At 31.5% G+C, this 24719-nt stretch overlaps 2 protein-coding genes, 1 long non-coding RNA gene and 1 pseudogene across 5 annotated transcripts; 1 reads left to right on the plus strand and 3 right to left on the minus strand.

Moving 5' to 3' along the window:
- LOC145969300 (fatty acyl-CoA reductase 1-like) overlaps positions 1 to 7829 on the plus strand; it is a 197368-nt pseudogene extending 189539 nt beyond the window's left edge.
- A 2276-nt stretch (positions 7830 to 10105) lies between these two features.
- On the minus strand, positions 10106 to 14947 carry LOC145968371 (uncharacterized). 2 transcript variants are annotated; one of them, XM_083093769.1, is made up of 2 exons: positions 12438 to 12515; positions 10106 to 11834 (listed from the first exon to the last, which is right to left on the minus strand). In XM_083093769.1, the coding sequence occupies exons 1-2, from the start codon at positions 12466 to 12468 to the stop codon at positions 10525 to 10527; spliced, it is 1341 nt and encodes a 446-aa protein (XP_082949895.1). In that variant the 5' UTR covers positions 12469 to 12515; the 3' UTR covers positions 10106 to 10524. The 2 variants fall into 2 exon arrangements, 1 of the variants encoding a protein (XP_082949895.1); XR_014437726.1 differs by lacking the exon at positions 12438 to 12515 and adding an exon at positions 14723 to 14947 and having other exon boundaries at positions 11785 to 11834.
- Positions 14948 to 18662: 3715 nt separating this feature from the next.
- On the minus strand, positions 18663 to 19703 carry LOC145968012 (uncharacterized). The gene is made up of 3 exons (XM_083093181.1): positions 19465 to 19703; positions 19247 to 19382; positions 18663 to 19172 (listed from the first exon to the last, which is right to left on the minus strand). Exons 1-3 carry the CDS (start codon positions 19636 to 19638, stop codon positions 19006 to 19008), a joined length of 477 nt encoding a protein of 158 aa, XP_082949307.1. The 5' UTR covers positions 19639 to 19703; the 3' UTR covers positions 18663 to 19005.
- On the minus strand, positions 19585 to 20608 carry LOC145968013 (uncharacterized). Of its 2 annotated transcripts, XR_014437639.1 has the most exons (4): positions 20281 to 20608; positions 20071 to 20115; positions 19816 to 19908; positions 19585 to 19713 (listed from the first exon to the last, which is right to left on the minus strand). It is a non-coding gene; the product is annotated as an uncharacterized LOC145968013 (long non-coding RNA). The 2 variants fall into 2 exon arrangements; XR_014437640.1 differs by lacking the exon at positions 20071 to 20115.
- Between the last annotated feature and the right edge of the window lie 4111 nt (positions 20609 to 24719).

Consider the following 24719-nt stretch of genomic DNA (forward strand, 5'->3'; position numbering starts at 1 on the left):
ACATATTTAACTTACTGCTTTTTACATGTTTTATTTAGTTTTTTTTCAGCTTTTCTTGTATTGCCAATGATGAGATGCGCTATATAAAGTTTTCAATAACTTATATCGCCAGTCTGAGGCAATCTGTAAAAAAAATTTAACTTTCAAGGTATTGGAAATAACGTCAAATAACATTAAAATATATAACTTCACACTTTTTACGGGAAGACTATATATATATATATATATATATATATATATACATATCATGTTTATATATTTTATATAAATGTATATGTCTACTTACCTTTAACATTCGCTTTTCATCACTTAAATGAAGCTTGCATGACCATTTTCACAAGATTAATTCCTTTTTAGACATTATATTTGTCATCAATTTTCTATTATTAAAAATAATGGCACATGATGCGATTTTTCGTACTAGATGCAATGCGCTCTAATAAATTACACAGGCCCACAAAGAAAAAGAAGTTTGCAGTACTTTTGACCAGACATACTTTTTCTTTCGTATTTTTTGACGCTGAATCCGAATCTGCAATAAAAATGTAGCCTTCTCCTGCATATTTTTAACTTTCCTTAGAAAAACCCCATTTTTTACGTTTTTTTCGTGGTTTTTTAAAATTAAAAAAAAAATGGAAGAAAGATACGATTAATTTGACTTCAGAATTGAATTCTACGGTAAAAAATACATCAAAAACCATGTCTTGAATATTTTTTTAATGAGATTTCAACCCCTCATACGGCGTTGAAAAGGCTAAAGAACCAGAAAAAGCCAACATTCATTCCAAATTTGATTAAAACGCGATTAAAATTTGATTCTACAACTTTGAAAGAGTTTATAGGCATTATAAATACTACTCTGGGGATTTTTGAGGTCGCTGATCATGAATTTGATGTCAGATTTTTTAAAAGACCACTCCCAGGAGACGTTAGTGGATAGCATACGGGATAAATTAATTGGTTTTTGATAGTACCACTATTGAGTACTAATACTTGTTTGAGATATCATAATACGTCTCGAATACAAGTGACAATTGTGATTGGGCTTCTTTCACCCCAACTTGAGCTTCAGATTAAACTAACACTTTATGTTTAAGATGGCAAAGATCTATTTCTATCGGTTATGCTGATAAAAATCGAGCAGAAGAATATTTAGATTTACTTAAAACTTATTTTTCAAATAAAGAATTGTATTCGGTAAAACATATTTCAGAAAGAGAGAGAGAGAGAGGGGGGGAGAAAGAGAGAGAGAAAGCGTTGACACCTAGTATCCGTCACCTCGCCACTGAAATTCAGATTTGTTAGCAAGTATTGCATTATCTCAATTACAGTATCATTAAAAGTATGAGACACTTTCTTGAAATTAGCTGAAAATACTATACCGGGGTTTATTAGCGTCGCTGATCATGAATTTCAAATCCAATTCACAATTAACAGTCCAAATAAACCTTGTTTTCATGAACCATGTTATGGAAAACCGCCAAAATAGTATTTGAAACATCGATTTTCAGAAAAACCAATTAATTTATCCCGTATGCTATCCACTAACGTCTCCTGGGAGTGGTCTTTTAAAAAATCTGACATCAAATTCATGATCAGCGACCTCAAAAATCCCCAGAGTAGTATTTATAATGCCTATAAACTCTTTCAAAGTTGTAGAATCAAATTTTAATCGCGTTTTAATCAAATTTGGAATGAATGTTGGCTTTTTCTGGTTCTTTAGCCTTTTCAACGCCGTATGAGGGGTTGAAATCTCATTAAAAAAATATTCAAGACATGGTTTTTGATGTATTTTTTACCGTAGAATTCAATTCTGAAGTCAAATTAATCGTATCTTTCTTCCATTTTTTTTTAATTTTAAAAAACCACGAAAAAAACGTAAAAAATGGGGTTTTTCTAAGGAAAGTTAAAAATATGCAGGAGAAGGCTACATTTTTATTGCAGATTCGGATTCAGCGTCAAAAAATACGAAAGAAAAAGTATGTCTGGTCAAAAGTACTGCAAACTTTTTTTTTTTGTGGGCCTGTGTTATTAAATTCGCTGCATACTGCAATTTTAGTACATTTACTGGATCACTTACGATCTAAAACGGAAAATCTCATTGTGTGCATTTAGCGCAAACATTGATATAGAATGTGTGCTGTAGAATAATTAAAAGAGTCAGACACAATGAACGAAATAAGGAACAGTTTAATGTGTAGAATATATAAAAAACATATGATATGAAACGCTCGCTCTTTATTCGTTATGTTGAATACAATTTTCTGTTTGTTCTTTCGTTTATCGTGTCTTAACCATTTTCATGATACGATATACTAAAAGATTTTAATTATATGTTTCAGATATCAATGTAAACAAGTCTATATATAAATTAATAGATCCGATATTCATAAGTTTGTTCTCAATTTAAGATCTTAAACAGTTTTAAAAAACTAATACGCGGCCATTTAAAAATCGTATATATATATATATATATATATATATATATATATGTACTTATAAAACGATTTAAAGTGAGATCAAACTCTGAATATCGATCATATATAATAATTTTCTAAATTATGTATGTAATAATAAATTCTTATTTGTAGAAAAAGATTGCCGCAGGTGATAATTCAACAAGCATCTATATTAGTATAAAAAATTGAAATTTATCATTGGCACAAGTGCGTATGCTATTTTCATCAGTTGCTGCAAACTTTAAAGGAATATTGGTCTTTTAAGCATCAAATAATATTTGTAATTTTATCTTCAATAAACATAATTTTTTTTTACAATTTTTGATATTATTTTTATTTAGAATTATATATTTCATCCATCCATCTTCCATGAATCCTTTATTATTGATCCATGCAACGTCTGATGGATATTTTTAAAGACGTGTAATGGAGATCCAGTGGAGATATATATTACGTTTTTAATGGATTTTTATGATTTTTTTTTCATGAGTTCATCAGTTTCCTTTTCATTAAACGCTTTGATAATTATATTTATATACTTTAAATTAAAATTAATATACTTAAACTTAAATTAATTTAGACAGTTAATTTACTTAATTGTATAAAATTTATATTTATTTTAATTATTAAATTAAATTATAAAAATTTTTTAACCAGGTGTGATATAATTAATGTTTAAAATTTACTCATAAAAATAGCTAAAAAATTTTTATTTTTAATTAATTATTTTAAATTTTTAATTGATAATAAACCAATATTAATTTTAATAATATTAATTATCTACTTAAGTATTAATTATTTATATAAATTATTATCCCTAATAAATGTCTAATAAATGTCTATAAGAGATTTGTATAAGATATTTATTATAGAGGCAGAATGGATCTCTAATAGACGTCTGTCTGACTTCTACCGTGGAAGTAAACATTCCATAGTATTATGAAGGTTTAATGGATCTCTAATAGACGTCTGATTTCCACGATGAAAGTAAACATTCCATAGAGCTGCGGAAGTTTAATGGATCTGTAATGGCCGTCTCTCTAACTTCCACCATGGAAATAAACATCTCATTGCTATAAAGCTTGAATGGATCTCTAATAGACGTCTGTCTTACTTCCACCGTGGACGTCAACGTCTCAGTGCTATGGAAATTGAATGGATCTCTAATAGACGTCTATCTGACTTCCACCGTGGACGTCAACGTCTCAGTGCTATGGAGATTGAATGGATCTCTAATAGACATCTGTATGACTTCTATCGTGGAAGTAAACATCCCATAGATCTATGGAGGTTTAATGGATTTCTAATGGACGTCTGTCTGACTTCCACCGTGGAAGTAAACATATCATAGACCTATGGAGATTTAATGGATCTCTAATAGACGTCTGTCTTACTTCCACCGTGGACGTCAACGTCTCAGTGCTATGGAAGTTGAATGGATCTCTAATAGACGTCTATCTGACTTCCACCGTGGAAGTAAACATTCTATAGAACTACGGAGGTTTAATGGACCTCTAATGGACGTCTATCTGACTTCCACCATGGACGTCAACGTCTCAGTGCTATGGAGATTGAATGGATCTCTCATAGACATCTGTATGACTTCTATCGTGGAAGTAAACATCCCATAGATCTATGGAGGTTTAATGGATTTCTAATGGACGTCTGTCTGACTTCCACCGTGGAAGTCAACATATCATAGACCTATGGAGATTTAATGGATCTCTAATGGACGTCTATCTGACTTCCACCATGGAGATAGATGTCCTATGGAGTTATGGACGTTTAATGGACATCCACTGGATGTCAATTTCTATGTGGGTATACACATATACATATACATATACATATACATATACATATACATATACATATACATATACATATACATATACATATACATATACATATACATATACATATACATATACATATACATATACATATACATATACATATACATATACATATACATATACATATACATATACATATACATATACATATACATATATATATATGTACATATACTCCAGAACAAAATTATCGCATAATTTGTTTTTCACTTTTTCTTTAAAATTTTTTGTTAAAATTTAAATATCAGTTTTTAAAGGAAAAATGAAAAAAAAATTATGCGTTAGTTTTGTCCAGGAGTGTATATATATATATATATATATATATATATATATATATATATGTACATATATAATTTTATATTTATCTTTGTCTTAATCTCAATTTTTTATGAGAATACATCAATTTTAACCTTAAATTTCCATTATTTAAAACAAAAGATGTGACTTTATGATTTATTACATTTATTTATTAAAGGCACTTGTGTATGTCAGTACAGCATTCGCACATGTAAATAATGTTTTCATAGAAGAAAAGGTTTACCCACTTATAGCCGATTGGCGGAAAATGATTAAAATGGTCGAGTCATTAGATGAACATATTATAAATATCTTTACAACTAAGTAAGTATGATAAAATAAGATCAAACATGTTATACGTGTTTGTCAATTTCAAGTATGTGGATATACAATTAAAGAAATACAATACCATCCTTTTTCGTTCACATATTAGTATCATTACAATCATTTTCGGAGACTTTATTAATTTTCCATATATATAATTTTTAAAATATTGTGTATAGATGTTTGAATAATTTTCCCAACACATATATATATTCAAAGAATTTAGCTGAGGCTATAATAGCGGAATATTCTTCTTCATTACCTTGTATGATTATAAGACCTTCTATAGGTATGTTACTCTCTCTTTTTCCTTAAAATGTTAGAAATAAGTTCTTATTTTTCTCTTTGTATACTTATATAAAAAACACCAAAAATAAATAATAAATAAATAAATATATATATATATATATATATATATATATATATATTTATATTAATATTCATTTCTCTTTAAAAATGTATAAATAAAAAACTTTGATATCACTAACATAAGCAATAATTATCTAAAAAATATGATTCATTTTTTAGTGACATCTTCATTGAACGATCCATTTCCAGGATGGATAGATAACTTTTATGGTATAACAGGAATACTCGTTGGTGGCGGGAAAGGAGTACTACGAGTATTCAATGCTTCTAAACACATTTGTGTAGATGCAATGCCAGTAGACATTATCATCAAAAGTATAAATTATAATAATCACAACTTGGAAACTTGGATTGAATACGTACGATTATCAACAGAAATATCAATGCATATCTAAATATGCATATTTAATTGCACTAAGCTACAAATACGAAAAAGAAAGCTTTTTTTCTTCAATTAAAATATATCAACATTTTAGAGGAGTCGGACGCATCTTACTTAATTTCTCGTTAATCTTTTGTCCCATTATAAAAAATTTAAAATTAAAAGGCTAATTTCTGAATGGTGAACTTAAATACAATTTATTGCGTATATAATTAAATTGACGATTTTGAAATAATCACTTTTGTTTAAATTTTTAATGCTTGGTTCAATCTTACGAAAACTTATTAACTTTGAGTGTTAAAACATTGTAAATTTTTCAAAAATATTATTGAAGCTTAATGCAATTTTTATATCTTGTATAAGTAATAATTTGATTAATTCGTTTCCTTATTTATTAGCTTCACGACAGATCAACCTTTTATCTTAAATTGTGCTGCTTTTAATAAAAAAAAAATTGTCACTGCAAGGAATAACCAAAATTGGTTTTCAACTCGCAGAGGAGATACCCTTAGAGGGAATTCTTTGGACTCCTAGTACAATACTTACTGATGGTTCCATCACAAATTATATATTGACAATATTATTGCATATCTTGCCAGCTATGTTAATAGATCTGATTTTAAAACTTACGAAATATCAACCTATGTAAGTATCAAACTAACTAATTATGTTATTATTGTGGGGATGGAAAACCGGTCGGTAAAAAGTAAAGAGGAGAGAGCTTGCGAGAGAGCGCCCGCGGCGTATGTATGCGTGTATGTGAGAGGGGGAGACAAGTTCGAGAAAGCAGAGTAAGAGACAGACCGCGAGACCGTAAGGTTGCGAACGTGACGTGAGCTGTGTGTAATCGGCACTTTTATTTAAATATATATATATCTATCTTTTAATATCTTGATGCGACTGTGTTCTGTTTGCTTCCCTCCCCGATTAAATCCAACATTATATCTTAGAACACACAGATCTTTATTTTTTAATGCAAAATGTTTTCCTTTATTATAAATAAATCTAAAATATTAATTTACGCATATTCTCTTTGTATAAGAAGGCAAAAAGCTTATTAGAAAAACGTTTTTTAACGCAATCACACATACATCTCTATAAAATAATATATCTGTCTTTTTAAAGCTTTTTTATTAGACTTCCTATATTTCCGAATTCAATAGTATTGCTGACATAAATGTATAAATATTAATAAAGCATTTGTGCAAATGCATAATATGTATGTAGGTTAATAAGATTGCAAAGAAAAATATACGTGGCCAACTGCGCTCTAAAACATTTTGTACATCATGAATGGAAATTTGATCATAAAAATCTGAAATTATTGTCTTCAATACCACCCAAGGATAAAGAAATGTTTTCATTCGATATTTCAAATATTGATATTAAGGACTATTATAGGTAAATATTTTTTATTAATTTGTTTTTTTAAGTAATATTTATATCAAAGATAATGTTAAATTATTAGATATTTATTTTATAAAATGAAAGAATGGTATAATTGGAGCTAAACTATATCTCCTCCGCGAGGATATGAATCGATTAGATGCAGCCAAAACGCATCGTAAAAGGTAAGTGTAAAATATTTTATAAACAGAAAATTGCTATCATTATGAGAGATGTAAGGCTTAAAATTAGCTATTAAACAAGACATTAAAAGACTGATTATTATCCTATTATATGAAATAAAAATGACTTCAATTCTTATGAAAATAAGAATTCAACTTTAAAGACATTTTTAAATTCGTATTTAAATCACTCACCCATTGTGCAACACATAGCGTAATATATGATTTAAATAATAGAATTTTCAGAAGAATTTTCAAAAATTAAAAGAAGATTATTAATATATGTATAAAGAATTTAGATACATGTGAAATAAAGACAATAAAATTAAAATAATTTGTTGTTATAGATAAATATTATGGAAATAATCAAGATATTTATAATGCGTTTATTCTGTAAATACATATTTTAGAGTGGATCTATTTGTTACGACATTGAAAACTATCACCATTATTGGACTACTGTGGATGATATATAAGTGGATCTCCACTTAAATATTTTCAGATCCCACACTAATCAATATTGTCACATACAATTATAATATAATACATAATAATTAATGTAATATAAAGAGTGATAAAAACAAAAATATAATAATGTAAGACAGAGAAATAAATAAATAAAATAAAAATAGAAATAAATAAATAAAATAAATAAATAAAATGAATAGAATTGTACATGTGTTTGTGGTGTAAGACGAAAGAAGATTTGTAATTATGCATGTATAAACCGCTTATTTATTATAACACTGTTGCATTTGTCTACGAAAAGAATCACGTAACTCACATGATATATGCAGAGCAAAATATGAATATGGAAAAACTTGCTCTTTTGAACTTTAGGCATCATTACTATTGGATAGCTTCTGCGTTATTTCCTGCGCACAAAATTCATTGTGTTGTTCATTGTGTTGTCATCTTTTATCGAAGACGAAGTACTGCGACTCTTATTTCGAGTTCAACTATCGTGACTTAAGTTCAAAATAATTTGATTTGTTTTTTCAATTTTTTAGATTGGCCTTCAAATAAAATCTTGCCACTTCGTTATCTTTTATTTGCACTGTTCTATAACCGAACGTATTATCTTTTGATATTTTATTCATTTTTTATCGGAAACAGTTACGTTTAAACATGAAGAAAGACGCGCAAATACATTTATACCGGCATTTTATGCTAGTCGGAATATTTTGATATCAGGATCTATATATATGTATATATGTATATATATATATATTTTTTTTTTTTTTTTATATATAAATGCAATGAGCAGCGACATATTTTTTAAGAACAATCATGTTTTCTTTACATTAACTGATTCCTCTTATTATTCTATGCATAAAATTATTAAAGTAAAATAATTGAAAAATAAACATTTTATCAGATATTTTATAATTTATATAAAATTATGTCAACTTAAAGAATCAAATATCTCGTCAACTATTCAATTTTTGACTATCCTATCTTTATAACTTTTTACACGAAATATTGCGAGGTATCGATTTATATAAATAAATTAGGATGGTTCCATTAAAAAATATGAAGATAATCTTGAAATCTCTGAAACGCTTCCACTTGCGAAAACAATATTACTAGCATATCATGGTCCTTTTAATCGTACAATTTTCGTAATTACAATTTTTTCATATCTGTAAAAATAGCGTAGATATTTCAAGTGAGCAAAGATATATGTGTGTGTGTGTGTGTGTGTGTGTGTGTGTGTGTGTGTGTGTGTGTGTGTGCGCGCGCGTGTGCGTGCGTGCGTGTGCGTGCGTGTGTGTGCGTGCGTGCGTGTGTGTGTGTGTGTGTATGTGTGTGTGTGTAGCGTATACGGGAGTTATGTGAGCAAGCGAGAAGGTAATAAGAGAGAGCGAGATAGCAATAGCACGAGCAACGAAGACACGGAAATCGAGTCTTTCTTGCAGCCTGGCATACTAGTAATTTTAATGAATTATTGAAATTTTTGCGATTAAAATGATATCAAACACAACGTAAATCGGATAATTTTTAATTAGTCTGATAATAAAAATTTTGATTATATATACCCAGTCGACACAATTTGTTACTGTTATATAACTTGGGAGTAATACTTTATATAACAAATGTTTTGTGATATTTATATCACAGTTACTTCCATTTATCGCTTCCTGTTATGTAATATAAATGTACGAATGCAACATATTATTTACATAACAAGCATGTGGTGCTTCAATATATAACCAATATTGCAGTATGATATTGCAGCAACGTAAAATCAATATCATTAATCAGTTATATGATAATATTATTTTTATATAGAATTTAAACGTTGAAACTACATAGATATTATATTATGGCTGCGTTCCGAAATTCACTGCCAGTATTGTAAATCTATAGTTTACGTTACGTATATTGTAGATTTTCATTACTGACAGTGAATTTCGGAACGCAGCCTTTATTGCAATCGTCCGTGGCGTTGGATCTTTTGTTCTTTCCGTTTTGGCTTGTCGTTACTTCTTATACCATATAGAAAACTTTTTAATAGGTAAGTTATTTTATTATCAGTGCATTTATTTTTAAATGTAAAAAGGAAAGCCTTTTGTGTTTAATATTAGATTGCTGTTATTATTTGCAGCATCATTATCTGCGATTCCTCAAATTATCGAGGATTAGTGTGATCTAACCTCTCTAAGAAGAGCGTGCAATAATATCAAGAAAAATATTTGCTCAATTACATTAACTCAGAATGTACTGGTTTCTGGTATTAGAATTATATATTTTTTAAAGCTTCTCTGCAACTCTTGCGTTAAAGAAATAATAGGGGTTTATAGTATATGTATTAATGTAGTGATTATTATTTGTTACTTAAATGTGCTCTTTATTGCTTACTTATTGAGAGTGATACAAGCCACAAAGAAAAATGTGGAGGTCTTAGCGCGCGAGCATGCGACTCTGACTCGCCTGCCATCTAACAGAACATTACAATACTTAACATTCCGCCCGACTTTGAAATCTTTGGTTTCAAATATTACAGTATAAATAAACAAATTAACAGATTAAATGTATCTTGGATCCGGACGTCAAATAGAAATAAAATGCAAATAAAACAACTAAACAAATGTAATTAAATTGTGAATGAATAGGTAATAGAGATAGTTTTTTGAGTGGTCTTTTATAAATTCCGCGAGCTGTCTTAACAGACGCAACTCGAACAACTCCGTCAAGTCCGGGATGGACATCGATGATTCGTCCCAATGGCCAATGAAGAGGTGCGGTATTGTCCTCTTGCAACAGCACTAGGGCTCCTGGTTGGATATTAGTTCCAGAGATGTTCCACTTATATCTGGTCTGGAGTTGATATAAATATTCTCTTTGCCATCTTTGCCAAAAGTGTTGACGTACTTTCTGCAAATGTTCCCAGCGGGATAAACGGTTGTATCGAGATAATAGTACTCGACTGGAGATGTAAGTGAGTCTCCTATTATAAAATGGGCGGGAGTTAATACAGATAAGTCCTCTTGAGGATCAGAGGATAAAGGAATCAGTGGTCTAGAATTCATGACTGCTTCAATTTGTGTAAGTAATGTATAGGCTTCTTCAAAGTTTAGTACTAGACCTTGAGTTACGGTGTAAAGATGACGTTTTGCAATTTTAACTGCCGCCTCCCATAGGCCGCCAAAATGTGCGGCTCTCGGAGGTATGAATTTCCAGCTTATTTTTTGTGCGGCTAAATCTTTAGTGATGGTTGCGTTGTTAGATCGTAGAAATTCATAGATTGTTTGCAGCTCCTTATTTGCTCCAACAAAATTAGTTCCGTTGTCAGAGAATATTTGAGCGCATAGTCCTCTTCTAGAAGTGAATCTCTTGAGTGCTGCTAAAAAACACTCCGTTGTCAGTTGAGTAACCAGTTCTAGATGAACTGCCTTTGTACTTAGACATGTAAATACTGCGAAATATGCCTTTAAAATTTGTGGTCTTCCGCGTCCTTGACTTGTGCGATATTGGAGGGGTCCAGCATAGTCTACCCCACAATTTATGAAAGGACGTGTTCCTTCGGTTACACGTTCTCGAGGAAGATTTCCCATAATAGCATCAGGTACCGATGGTCGCATACGGTAGCACTTAATGCAATTATGCTTTATCGTTTTTGCTTCTCGCCGTCCTGACAGCGGCCAGTATTTTTGACGTATAGAACTTAAAAGTTGTTCCGGTCCACAGTGCAGAAGGCGGACGTGCTCTTCGTACATCAGTAGATTGATAATAAAATGTCCTGAAGGAAGAATAATCGGGTGTTGTTGTTCCCATGACATGTTAGATTGTTGTATTCGCCCGCCAATCCGGATTAAACCATTCGTGTCCAGAAATGGGTTGAGTGGAAGAAGCTTGCTTTTAGTGCTGACCATGCCTTTTTTTTGTAACTTGAGTCGTTCTAAAGGAAAGGATTCTTGTTGCACCATCTTCGCTATTGTTAATTCTGCTTCTAGTAGTTCGTCTACAGTCAATGGTCCTGATAACTTCGTCTTTCGACATTTAATCTGAATGAATCGATTGCAATAGGCAATAACTCGTTGCAATTTTTTATACGATGAAAATTTATGTAGAATGCCTGAAATAGGGGAACACACATTAAGAAAAATTGACTTTTGTTCAGGAATGTTGATGATCTTCATGTTTGATGTGTGCGGTAGTTCATGAAATAGGAGCCGCTGAGGTCCTGCCCACCATAATTCATTTTCGATGAGTTTATCTCCTAGTAATCTACGTAACAAAATATCCGCCGGGTTTTCAAATGAATTTACATGACGCCAACTTTCCGGCTTCGTTAACTTCTGAATTTTTGAGATTCTATTTGCGACAAAAGTTTTCACCTGCGATGCAGCAGTTTGTATCCATGCGAGCACGATTTGAGAGTCACTCCATAAATAAGTTGCCGATACTTTATCCCAAAAGCTTGAGATACGACGTGTACTAATTTTGCAAGCAATAGAGCGGCACAGAGCTCTAAACGTGGTACGGAGAGTGTCTGCAGTGGTGCTATGCGAGATTTGGAGCACACAAGACGCGAAGTTAAGACTCCTGCGTCATCCCGACTAACTGCATAAATGCATGCGCCATATGCCTTGGTGGACGCGTCACTGAATCCATGTAGCTCGATAGTTCCCGTTATGTTATTTGGACAAATGACTCTAGGAATGCATATTTTATTTACCTTTGATAAAGACTTTATATACGTGCTCCATTTTTTATTCAGTTCTTGAGGAAGCGGTTCGTCCCATGATAGTTTCAATTGCCACAAATTCTGTAAAATGTGTTTTGCTTCTATTACAATTGGTCCAATAAGACCCAATGGATCATAAATACGAGCAATCGTAGAAAAAACAGTCCGTTTTGTGATACTAGTTAGGTCCGCTGGGGTGACGTTGAACTGTAATTCGTCCGTTTTTGAGTTCCATAGAACACCTAAAGTCTTCAATGCCTGTTTCTGTTCTAGTAGCAGTAGCTCATCTGCTTGATCTTCTTTTTGCAAGTGTTTGAGAACTTCTGGCTTATTTGATCGCCATTTTCGCAATTTGAATTTGCCTCGTGCTAACAGTTCGGTGAGTTGTTTTTGAAGTTTCAAAGCTTCGGTGATGGTATTCGTACCAGTAAGAACGTCATCCATATAACAATCGTTTTCTAAAATAGCGGCTGCCAGAGGATAATCCTTTCTTTCGTCTTCTGCTAGTTTCCTCAAGCAATGCATTGCTAAAAACGGTGCACAAGACGTTCCATATGTGACCGTATTCAGGTTAAAAATTTTAATAGGCAGGTCCGTTTCTTCTCGCCATAGAATGCGTTGCAATGGTCGATCCTCTTCTCTGATCAAAATCTGTCGATACATCATTTTAATGTCGCTAGTAATTACAATCTGATGTATGCGAAAACGCAGTAAAATGTCAATTAGATCGTTCTGCAGATTAGGTCCGCACAGTAGCTTATCGTTGAGTGAATTTCCATTAGATGATTTTGCCGATCCATCAAAAACGACTCGTAATTTCGTAGTCAATTTGTCTTTGCGTATGACTGCTTGATGCGGTAAGTAGAAAACTTCTACTTCTGAGTTAACGTCTTCAACTTCTGACATATGATTCAACAGAAGGTATTCGTTAAGAAAATTGTGATACGCATTCTTCAAGTCAGGCTGTTTGTTCAATCGTCTTTCCAACGAGAATCATCTTTTTTCGGCCTTGTCTCGAGAATTTCCTAATTGAATTTCCGCATTCTTGGGAAGACTGACTATATATTTTCCGTCGTGTTGTCGCTGACAAGTATTTATAAAATGTTGCTCGCAAGGGTCAAGCTGATCTATTTCTTCTCTAATTTCGATGTCTTCAATCCTCCAAAATTGTTCTAATTGGTTATTTAAGGTTTCGTTTGTAATCAAATGACATGTCGAAACTTGATGTTCTTGAGGGTTATTCATTTCACCTCCAACAATCCATCCTAGCTTTGTTTTTTGCCATATTGGCTCATCTTTTGACAATTGAATGCGCGGAATGCATAGAAGATTCCAGAATAAACCTGCACCAATCAATAATTCGATGACTCCTGGAGTGTCAAATGAAGGATCCGCAAGCTCAATGTTATCTGGAATACGAACAACATCACTTGTTAACTTTATATGTGGCAACGTTTTTGTAATCTTTGGCATCACCAGGCAACACATTTGTGACGAAAAGGTACCGAATCTCGATTAAAATTGAACTTGAATTGATTGTCCTACTGTTGTCTTCATATCTTGAGAACTCCGCTTATAGACATATTAATATTTTCGAGAGGTAATTTAAGCTTGTGTGCTAAGGCGCTTGTTATGATATTTGATTGAGAGCCCTGATCTAGTAATGCTCTACAACTATGGCGCTTTCCGTACTTGTCATATATCAGCACTTGTGCAGTGGACAATATAACTTGCGGGAATTTCCCTTGCGCATAATGAATCGCTGTGTACTCGGAGCTATCTTGTGTAATGCAACAATTTTCTTCAGAAGTTTGTACGTAATGAACAGCTGTATTGGAAGATTGCGGTTCTGCTTGACTCGTCGTCTTCAAGAGTGCATTAGAAGAAATATTTGCTGTTCGATCTTCATGTAGTAAGGTGTTGTGACGTTTGTTACATTTCTTGCAAGTGGATGCCTTGCAGTCCTTACTTATATGTCCTGGCCGTAAGCAATTAAGACATAGACGCTTAGTTTGAATCTCTTTTGCTCTTGTCACAATCGGCATGTCAAGAAATGATTGACATTGATAAATCTTGTGATTCTCATTACAAAGTTCACATGCTCGTTCGGTCGTGACTAATGATACTGCTCTTTCTTTCTTCGATACTTTTGCGCACTTAACTAATTCTTGTTTAATTTTGCATTTTTCTATTAACTCAAAGGATTGACTTCGATTTTCTAAAAACTTCATTAAATCTTCGAGAGATGGTAGTTCATCGTGTTCAATCTTGCTTACCTCATTTTCCCAATCTCGTCTCGTGGCGAAATCAAGCTTACTCGTGACGATATAACTTATTATCGTATCCCAATATTGTACAGGTTGATCTAGTGCGTTCAATGGTCGAACGTGCGACCTTACTAAATCGACGAGAGACCGATGTGTAATATTCTCTGCTTTGCTAATGGCGGGTAAGCTAAGAAGTTGCTGAACGTGTGTATTTACAATGAGTCTTCTGTTGTCGTACCTTCTTTTTATCAAATCCCATGCGATATAGTAATTTTCTGCGCTTGTGTTGAGACATTCTATAACTTGTAATGCATCGCCTTTTAGTGCACTTCTAAGATATTGAAATTTTTGAATTGGTGTAAGACTTACGTTCTGATCGATGACAGATGTGAATGAATCTTTAAACAGCATCCATTTTTCATATTCCCCCTGGAACGTGGGAAGTGCTAATGTAGGCAACTTTACCTTTGTGAAATTGTTATTTATGTTCTCTGCTGCTGGAACGTCCACTGCTTCTGTTTGTAAAAGACTTCTTGCCTTCGCCATACATTTGTAATAAAGGTTTTCAAATTCCAGACGTTGCTCTATTTCTTCCTGTGCTGGTTCTATAAATTCTACTGCTTCGTCTTGAGGTTGATCCAATTCTTCTAATTGCGCTTGAACAGTTTCGAATTTATTTAATAATAATGAAGCAACATTTAACCGTTCTTGTACTTCTACCTTATCATTTGCCGCTGGAGATTCTAAGAATTCACTGAATCTGATTAAATTGCCTTTTATGTGCCTTCTACTTAATCTTAGTCCTTTTTTCGTTGACATGGTGCCTTCCCCCCCTTTTTTTGGAAAGGATTGAGATAGGAATGAGACTCACGTACCTGAAACTTCTCTTTATTCGGCTCGATTGTATTGTCAATATTGCAGGATCCTTGTAATCCGTGTTGTTTATCGTGCTATTTGTGTATAGCTTTTCGATTATTTCCTTTATAATAACCGTGCATTGATTTGAGGTTATACTTGCGATGATCGCTTCTTGTTGATTTTGTGTGAATATGATACTTTTGCAATGTATATAATGTGTACACTGCTATTATGTTTTACTAATGCTGATTCTCGTTACGAATATCCGTAACGCCATCGAAGGACCAAAATATTTTACTTAAATGTGCTCTTTATTGCTTACTTATTGAGAGTGATACAAGCCACAAAGAAAAATGTGATGGTCTTAGCGCGCGAGCATGCGACTCTGACTCGCCTGCCATCTAACAGAACATTACAATACTTAACATTATTTGTCTGTTTTTTTTATAATTTCTTGAGATTTCACTTTTCTAAAAAATTAACAATAGATAAGTTGAGTTACTATGTTCTTTAATTACATTGTATTGTGATGTATTGTGATACTTAAGTGCCTTAAGTACAAGAAATTCTCATGATATAATAATTTTTTTTGTTTGTGATAATTATATTATGTCTCAATGTTAATATTGATATTGTGCATTATAATTTTAAGTATTTTTAAAAAATACTATAAATTTTAAGAAATAAAGTATTTTATCAATAACATCGTAACAATTATTTTTCCCTTAATAGGCTGATGGCAGAGAACAAGACATAAGCGTTTACATCTGTCGTAGTTGTTAACGTAAAGTAAGGCAGAGAAAAGCGTATATGTAACCGCATCCACACAAGAGCTTCTCACGACGTACGTATATGTTTTGTTCTGCTTTACTTTATGTCTACGACTACGACAGATGTAAGCGCTTACGTCTTGTTCTCTGCCATCAGCCTTATAAACGTTACATCGTCTTATTACAATTATATCTTATTTACGTATAAGTTATATATATGTTTTATTAATGGTATATATCTTATTTATATATATGTTATGTATTATATATGTTTCATTAATGTTATTCCTTGGTTGCAGTATTTTCAAGTAAGTATGTAACATATATATAGCAACTATGTTTTTCGGTTATGTATTTGTAACATAAATGTATCATCACCGTTACTTTTGAAAAGGGGTGAAATTATAATATAACTACAACATTGCAGCAACTTTCACGTTATATAAAATGTGATATTGAAATGTATAGCTGTTATATAGGGTGCGTTCCATTTGAACGCTCACGCGCTATAAGCGCTCACGCTTATAAGCGCTATTTTCAACCGTTCCATTTGCTACTTAAGCGCTTAAAATTGCAAACAAAAGATTGTTCCTTTTGGATGCGTGAGCAGTGTGAGCAGTACGAATGTTTAAAAATGGACGAAAAAGAAATTATCATTTTATGCTCATTAATTGCAATATTTTTTGAAATATTGTTTGAAGATGAAGATTCTCCAAGCAATACAGAATTATTGGAAAATATTTTTATAATTCTTAATAAACATCGCATTAAAAATCCTATATTACGACTAAAGGGTTACGTAGAAGATATTTTACCATCATATACTGATATACAGTTTAAATCACATTTCAGGTAATTATAATATTTTATTATTATTATTATATTATTATTATAAATTATTATTTTATTTGTTTGTTACTTTTACTATTTTTATTTATTATATAATTTTTTATGCAGTTTAACATTTTTCAAATAAGGGTAATATTATTTTTTATTTAATAAATTATAATATATATGTATAATAAATATATTTATTAAATATATTTATATAAGTGAAAAAAACAATTGTTTCCTAAAGCTAATTTTGTTTAAATTTTTAATTATGTTAGAATGAAGCGGACAACATTTAATTATATTTTAAATATTATAAAACCTTCATTATCAAGATCTAAGAGTGGACGCAAAACATTATCACCAGAAAAATAATTTCTTATTGCCATATGGAAAATGGCTACACCAGATTCATATCGGTATGAGATATCAAATTTTTCTTTCATTTCTAAATTATACTGCTTTTTTTAATTATACTTATTTGATAGTTTATTTATTTATAGATCTATTTGTGAGAAATTTAATGTCGGAAGAGCTAGTGCATTAAGAGCTGTGAGGAGAGTATCAAGAGCAATTGCCAAATTATCTCCTCTATATATTAAATGGCCAGAAGGCAATAAAGCAGAAAAAATTATCAGAGGCTTCACTGTAGCTAGTGCTTTTCCTGGGATAATTGGATCAATTGATGGCACGCACATTAATATAAGAGCGCCACATATCTATCCCGAATTTTATATTAATAGAAAAGGGCATCATAGTATACAATTACAAGTAATTTAAATTGTAATATAGTTATCGGGCTCGTGAGCTATCATTATATGATAATTTTTTTAATTATTTACAGGCCATTTGTGACCATGAACGACGGTTTATCCACTGTCTTGCTGGACACGTTGGTTCTGTCCATGATCAACGTGTATTTCGTTTATCTGAAGTTTATAATTATTTAGAAGATGTAGAAAAATTTCCCAACAACAGCCATTTAGTAGGCGATTCAGCTTACTCTCTTCACGAACACTTAATGACACCATATCGGGATAATGGGCATCTAACAAACAAACAAAAGAACTACAACTTTTGTCATTCATCTGCTCGAATTGTTATTGAACGTGCCTTTGGTTTACTAAAAGGAAGATTTAGAAGCTTATTAACAGTACTCGATATGGAACGTGTGGACTTGATTCCTGAATTTATTATTGCATGTTGTGTTTTGCATAATATCTGTTTATTGCATCATGATGATTTTCCTATAGAAACAGACTTAATAGAAAACGATAACATATTAATAAGAAATCTACAAAGAGAGAGAGGAAATACAGATAACACAAAACGTGATGCAATTTGTGATAATTTACTTATGCGAAATGCATAAAAACACTACAATACAAAAACTTTTCTTTTATAAATAATAATTTTATACCTTTATAAATAATAATATTAAATAATTATCACATGTTCATAATGTATTAGTTTTATTTATAATGTATTTTTAGTGTTATAATATAGTGTCTAAAATAGAAACGTAGTATTCTATGATTACTTTTTGTATGTACGTTACATTTATTTATTGTATCACATTATTACTAGTATGCTAATATCATATTTATGCAAAAAAAGTAATAATAGAATATTACGTTATGTTCTATTATTATTTCTTGTACTCTTATCGCACGTATTATAAATTGTAAATAATAAACTACATAATAAAATAAACTTGTTTATAAGTCTTTAAACTTTGTAACTCTGTAACTTTAAGTCTTTGGTATAGTTATAAGTAATCTTTAAGTATAGTTATATTAATTAAAGTAACTTTAAATCTTTCATTAAATAAAGTTATTTCTTACTTAAAAATTCGATCATTTTTTCAAATGAATGAAGAAATTGCTGGCGTAGGTCTATATTTTCTTTGTGACGTCTTTCCATAGCTTCTTCGGCCGCATTTCTGTCAGTTCTTAAATCATCAATTAATTGTTCCACAGAAGACATTAGTCGAGGTTTTTCTAAAAAAAATTACAACCTATAATATGTTACTAATTAAAATATTGACTGTAATTACATAAAGCTGCTAACTTACTGTATACAGGCTTTTCATTTTCTGAACTCTCAACACTAGATAGACTACTGTTTTCTGCTTCAGTTCTTTTTCCTGTCGATGACACAGTCGTTAGAGGTGACATATACGGTTTTGAATGGAGTAAGTTATCCATATGCTGAAAAAAGTTATTATTATTAAAATAATTAATTTTTTTTTACTTAATCATATTATCGATTAACTTAATAATAATAACTAACAGAAAAATATGGCCATGTTTTTGTTCCAGCTCCAGATTGTTTATTGTTATCTTTAATAGATTTGTAAGTTCGCTTTAAACCAGAATATTTTGATAAACATTGCGGCCCAGTAACATTATGGCCATGTTTAACCATTTCTGCTGCAATTAATGCCCATATTTTTTTATGCGACATTTTTCCAGAAGTGAAGTCATCTTGTCGCAGATTGTATTCATCAATTAGCAAGAGAATTGCTTCATTTAAACATAACTAAAACAAATTTATTAAAAAAATTTTATATATATTAAACTAATTTTTTATACACGCATATACATAAATACAAATTGGATAATACATTTAACAAAAAAATACCTCCAACTTCTTCATCTTGAACTCCCTGCGATAATTTATTTCCATTTCCATTTTCGACAATTTCATTGCTTTCACCATGTAAATCATTGTTATCTGTATAAAATTATTTTTACAATAAATTTATAAAAATTAGATGCATTTACATCTTTTTCTTAATTAATTTATTTATAATTATGTAAAAAATTTTATTATATAAAAAGTAAATATCTGTATAAAAACCATTACTAGACGCAAAAACTTTAATCAACTTAGTACTTTTATTTATTGCCTCTGCTAATTTTTGAACTGCAAAAATGTAATCTATAAAGAACAAAATAATAATTATTAAAGTGATATGAAAATTACATGAATATTATTAATTAACAGAAAAATAGAAAAAGAAAAGTCTACATAACCTCATTCCACTTTATTATATTAATACATAATATAAATTTTGAATAATATAAATATTAATGATAAACTTACCAGTTTCTAAACGTTTGGCTTCTTCTACCGTTACTAATATTGTATAAATTTTGTTGGTATCACCATCTTCAATATCAACTGATATCTTCGGAACGTCCATTTTTCTAATTTACACAGAACACGTGCGTTCCGTTTCAACGCTATGTGCTATAAGCGCTCACGCTTTTACTACCCTACCTCGATGAGATAAGCTTTTGTGAGCACGAGTTATGTCGTCACAGTGACGTCATAAATGCTTTTATAAGCGCTTATAACTTCAAAGGGAACAGCGTAAGCAATGCTTATAAGCGCTTTAAGCGTGTAAGCGTCCAAAAGGAACGCACCCATAGTGAACACGTAATTGTGTCGACTGGGTATTTAACTACATTTATCCGATTGATACCGTGTTTGATGTTATTTTAATCGCAAAATTTTCATTATTCCATTAAAATTACTCGCATACCTTTATAAATATATCTTAAAATAATTAACTTATTTATTTGTCACAATTTGTCATCGGCCGCTTGCCAGCGGCAGATTTGATAACGAGATGAGCATGACAGTATATGAGTACGTAAGAGCGAGTGAAACAATAACAGAAGCGAGCGAGATAGTGATAGGAGCGAGCGAGAGAGAAATAGTATGCCAGGCTGCAAGAAAGACTCGATTTCCGTGTCTTCGTTGCTCGTGCTATTGCTATCTCGCTCTCTCTTATTACCTTCTCGCTTGCTCACATAACTCCCGTATACGCTACACACACACACATACACACACACACACACGCACGCACGCACACACACGCACGCACACGCACGCACGCACACGCGCACACACACACACACACACACACACACACACATATATATCTTTGCTCACTTGAAATATCTACGCTATTTTTACATATATGAAAAAATTGTAATTACGAAAATTGTACGATTAAAAGGACCACGATATGCTAGTAATATTGTTTTCGCAAGTGGAAGCGTTTCAGAGATTTCAAGATTATCTTCATATTTTTTAATGGAACCATCCTAATTTATTTATATAAATCGATACCTCGCAATATTTCGTGTAAAAAGTTATAAAGATAGGATAGTCAAAAATTGAATAGTTGACGAGATATTTGATTCTTTAAGTTGACATAATTTTATATAAATTATAAAATATCTGATAAAATGTTTATTTTTCAATTATTTTACTTTAATAATTTTATGCATAGAATAATAAGAGGAATCAGTTAATGTAAAGAAAACATGATTGTTCTTAAAAAATATGTCGCTGCTCATTGCATTTATATAAAAAAAATAAAAACAAAAAAAAATATATATATATATATATAGAGAGAGAGAGAGAGAGAGGATCGCAAATTCGTCATTTCTCATTTATATTAAAATTTATTTGATATACATAAGCACCTTGCTGTACAGCACTGGTGCTACCAGAGAGAAGTTAGATATAGAGTGCGGGAGTCATAGCGGTTCGTGTAAGTGGGAAAGTCAGATTATTAAAAAGAGAGGCATAGCTCATCGTATCCGACTGTCATTGTCTAATAGCGCAAGCGCGATTAGATTTGGGCGGAGTTTGGAGAGCCAGAAAGGTTAGATAATATATTTGTGGCACGTTATCAGGCAAAAAGAGGTTAAATAAATTTATTGTTACATCAAAATATTAAATATAATAAGAAATATAATACAGGAAGGTGTACTAAATACATATTAACTTCTCTTTGGCTCTTCAACTCCGCCCAAATCTCATCGCGCTTGCGCTATTAGACAATGACAGTCAGGTACGACTATTACTGAGCGATTCCTCTCTTTTTAATGACCTTACGCTTTTCTGGCTGGCTCCCGCACTCTATATCTAACTTCTCTCTGGGTGCTACCGACATTTTGTGCACATAGCACGGAATAGAACCAGAAATTGTGCACCTTATATGTTACCCCCTGAGAACATTCGTGCACCTTGGGTTCGTAGTTTAGGTGCACGTTTTCAAGGTCCACAGAGGGTGTATCGCTTTCAGGGATCACCTAAAAGCGGGCCGTGACACCTCTCATTCTTCTCTCTGACATAGCTGAACGACTAATGGCGCGAACATTCAAAAATAATATATCAACTCTATTATTTAAAACTATAAAACTATTAAAACATGTAGTTCCGATAAGAGGTTGATAAGTGGCGACGTCGTCACTAGTGAAATGATTAATTTGTTAATTTTCGATAAAAAATGCAATAATTATTAATTATAACGATGGAGCAATGTAAAGCAATTAAGGAGCAATCGTTTTATTTTGGATATAATTGATGAAAACAATTAAAATATATAATTCCGATAAGTGGCCGATAGGTGGCAACGTCGTCACTAGTGAAATGATTAATTTGTTAATTTTCGATAAAAAATGCAATAATTATTAATTATAACAATGGAGCAGTGCGAAGCAATTAAGGAGCAATTGTTTTATGTTGGATATAATTGTCGAAAACTATTAAAACATTTAACAGTTCCGATAAGTGGCCGACAGGTGGCGTCGTCGTCATTTGTGAAATGATTTATTTATTAATTTTCGATAAAATAATGCAATAATCGTTAAACTAATGATGGAGCAATAGGGAGCAATTAGGGAGCAATCGTTTTATACCGGATATAATTGCCGAAAACCATTAGAAATATGTTTTTCAGTAAAAATGGTCAATTTTACGTTTTTTGCAAATATTAAAAATACTATTAATTTTAGAAAGGTAGCAATTGTAGATTCGGAGCAATTAAGGAGCAATCGTTTGAGCTATAGTTTATTAAAAAATATGCACTTCCAGCGCTAACTTATTTCCTTGAAAGCGATACGCCCTCTGTGGACTTTAAAAACGTGCACCTAAACTACGAAGCCAAGGTGCACGAATGTTTTCAGAGGGTAACATATAAGGTGCACAATTTTTGGTTCTATTCCGCGCTATGTGAACAAAATGTTGGTAGCACCAGTGCTGTATAGCAAGGTGCTTACGTATATCAAATAAATTTTAATATAAATGAGAAATGACGAATTTACGATCCTCTCTCTCTCTCTATATATATATATTTATATATACATATATATATATATATTTTTTTTTATATGCAATGAGCAGCGACATATTTTTTAAGAACAATCATATGTTTTCTTTACATTAACTGATTCCTCTTATTATTCTATGCATAAAATTATTAAAGTAAAATAATTGAAGAATGAACATTTTATCAGATATTTTATAATTTATATAAAATTATGTCAACTTAAAGAATCAAATATCTCGTTAACTATTCAATTTTTGATTATTTTATCTTTATAACATTTTACACGGAATTTTGCGAGGAATCGATTTATATAAAAAAAATTAAGATGGTTCCATTAAAAATATGAAGATAATCTTGAAATCTCTGAAACGCTTCTACTTACAAAAACAATATTACTAGCATATTATGGTCCTTTTAATCGTACAATTTTCGTAATTACAATTTTTTCATATCTGTAAAAATAGCGTAGATATTTCAAGTGAGCAAAGATATATATGTGTGTGTGTGTACGTGTGTGTGTGTGTGTGTGTGCGTGTGCGTGCGTGCGTGCGTGTGTGTGTGTGTGTGTGTGTGTAGCGTATACGGGAGTTATGTGAGCAAGCGAGAAGGTAATAAGAGAAAGCGAGATAGAAATAGCACGAGCAACGAAGATTCGGAAATCGAGTCTTTCTTGCAGCCTGGCATACTATTTCTCTCTCGCTCGCTCCTATTATTATCTCGCTCGCTTCTGTAATTGTTTCACTCGCTCTTACGTACTCATATACTGTCATGCTCATCTCGTTACCAAATCTGCCGCTGGCAACCGGCCGATGACAAATTGTGACAAATAAATAAGTTAATTATTTTAAGATATATTTATAAGGATATGCGAGTAATTTTAATGGAGTAATGAAAATTTTGCGATTAAAATAACATCAAACTCGGTATCGATCGGATAAATGTAATTAAATATATAATCAAAATTTTTATTATCAGACCAATTAAAAATTATCCGATCTACGTCGTGTTTGATATCATTTTAATCGCAAAAATCTCAATAATTCATTAAAATTACTTTCAAATGGATAAAATAAAAAAATAGGAGTTTCAGTTTTTACTTTATAGTCTCGTAAATTGCGAATGGATAGAGGAAGTGAAGAAGCCGATTGTGAGATTCTTTGATGATAGGTCATCTCGCTCGCTCTCGACTCGCGGTTTCGCTGTCGCTCTCGCACTTGACAGGTCGTAAAGATAAGCGGACTCTGCTTTCTCGCGAATGTAAACATCTTATACAATAAAAACTGAAACTCCTATTTTTTATTTTATCCATTTGAAAGTAATATTAATGAATTATTGAAATTTTTGTGATTAAAATGATATTAAACACGACGTAAATCGGATAACTTTTAATTGGTCTGATAATAAAAATTTTTAT

This window comes from Camponotus vicinus, unplaced genomic scaffold (assembly GCF_025532165.1).
Source record: "Camponotus vicinus isolate PSW18456_S1 unplaced genomic scaffold, iyCamVici1.0 SCAF_3, whole genome shotgun sequence".
Classification (NCBI taxonomy): domain Eukaryota; kingdom Metazoa; phylum Arthropoda; class Insecta; order Hymenoptera; family Formicidae; genus Camponotus; species Camponotus vicinus.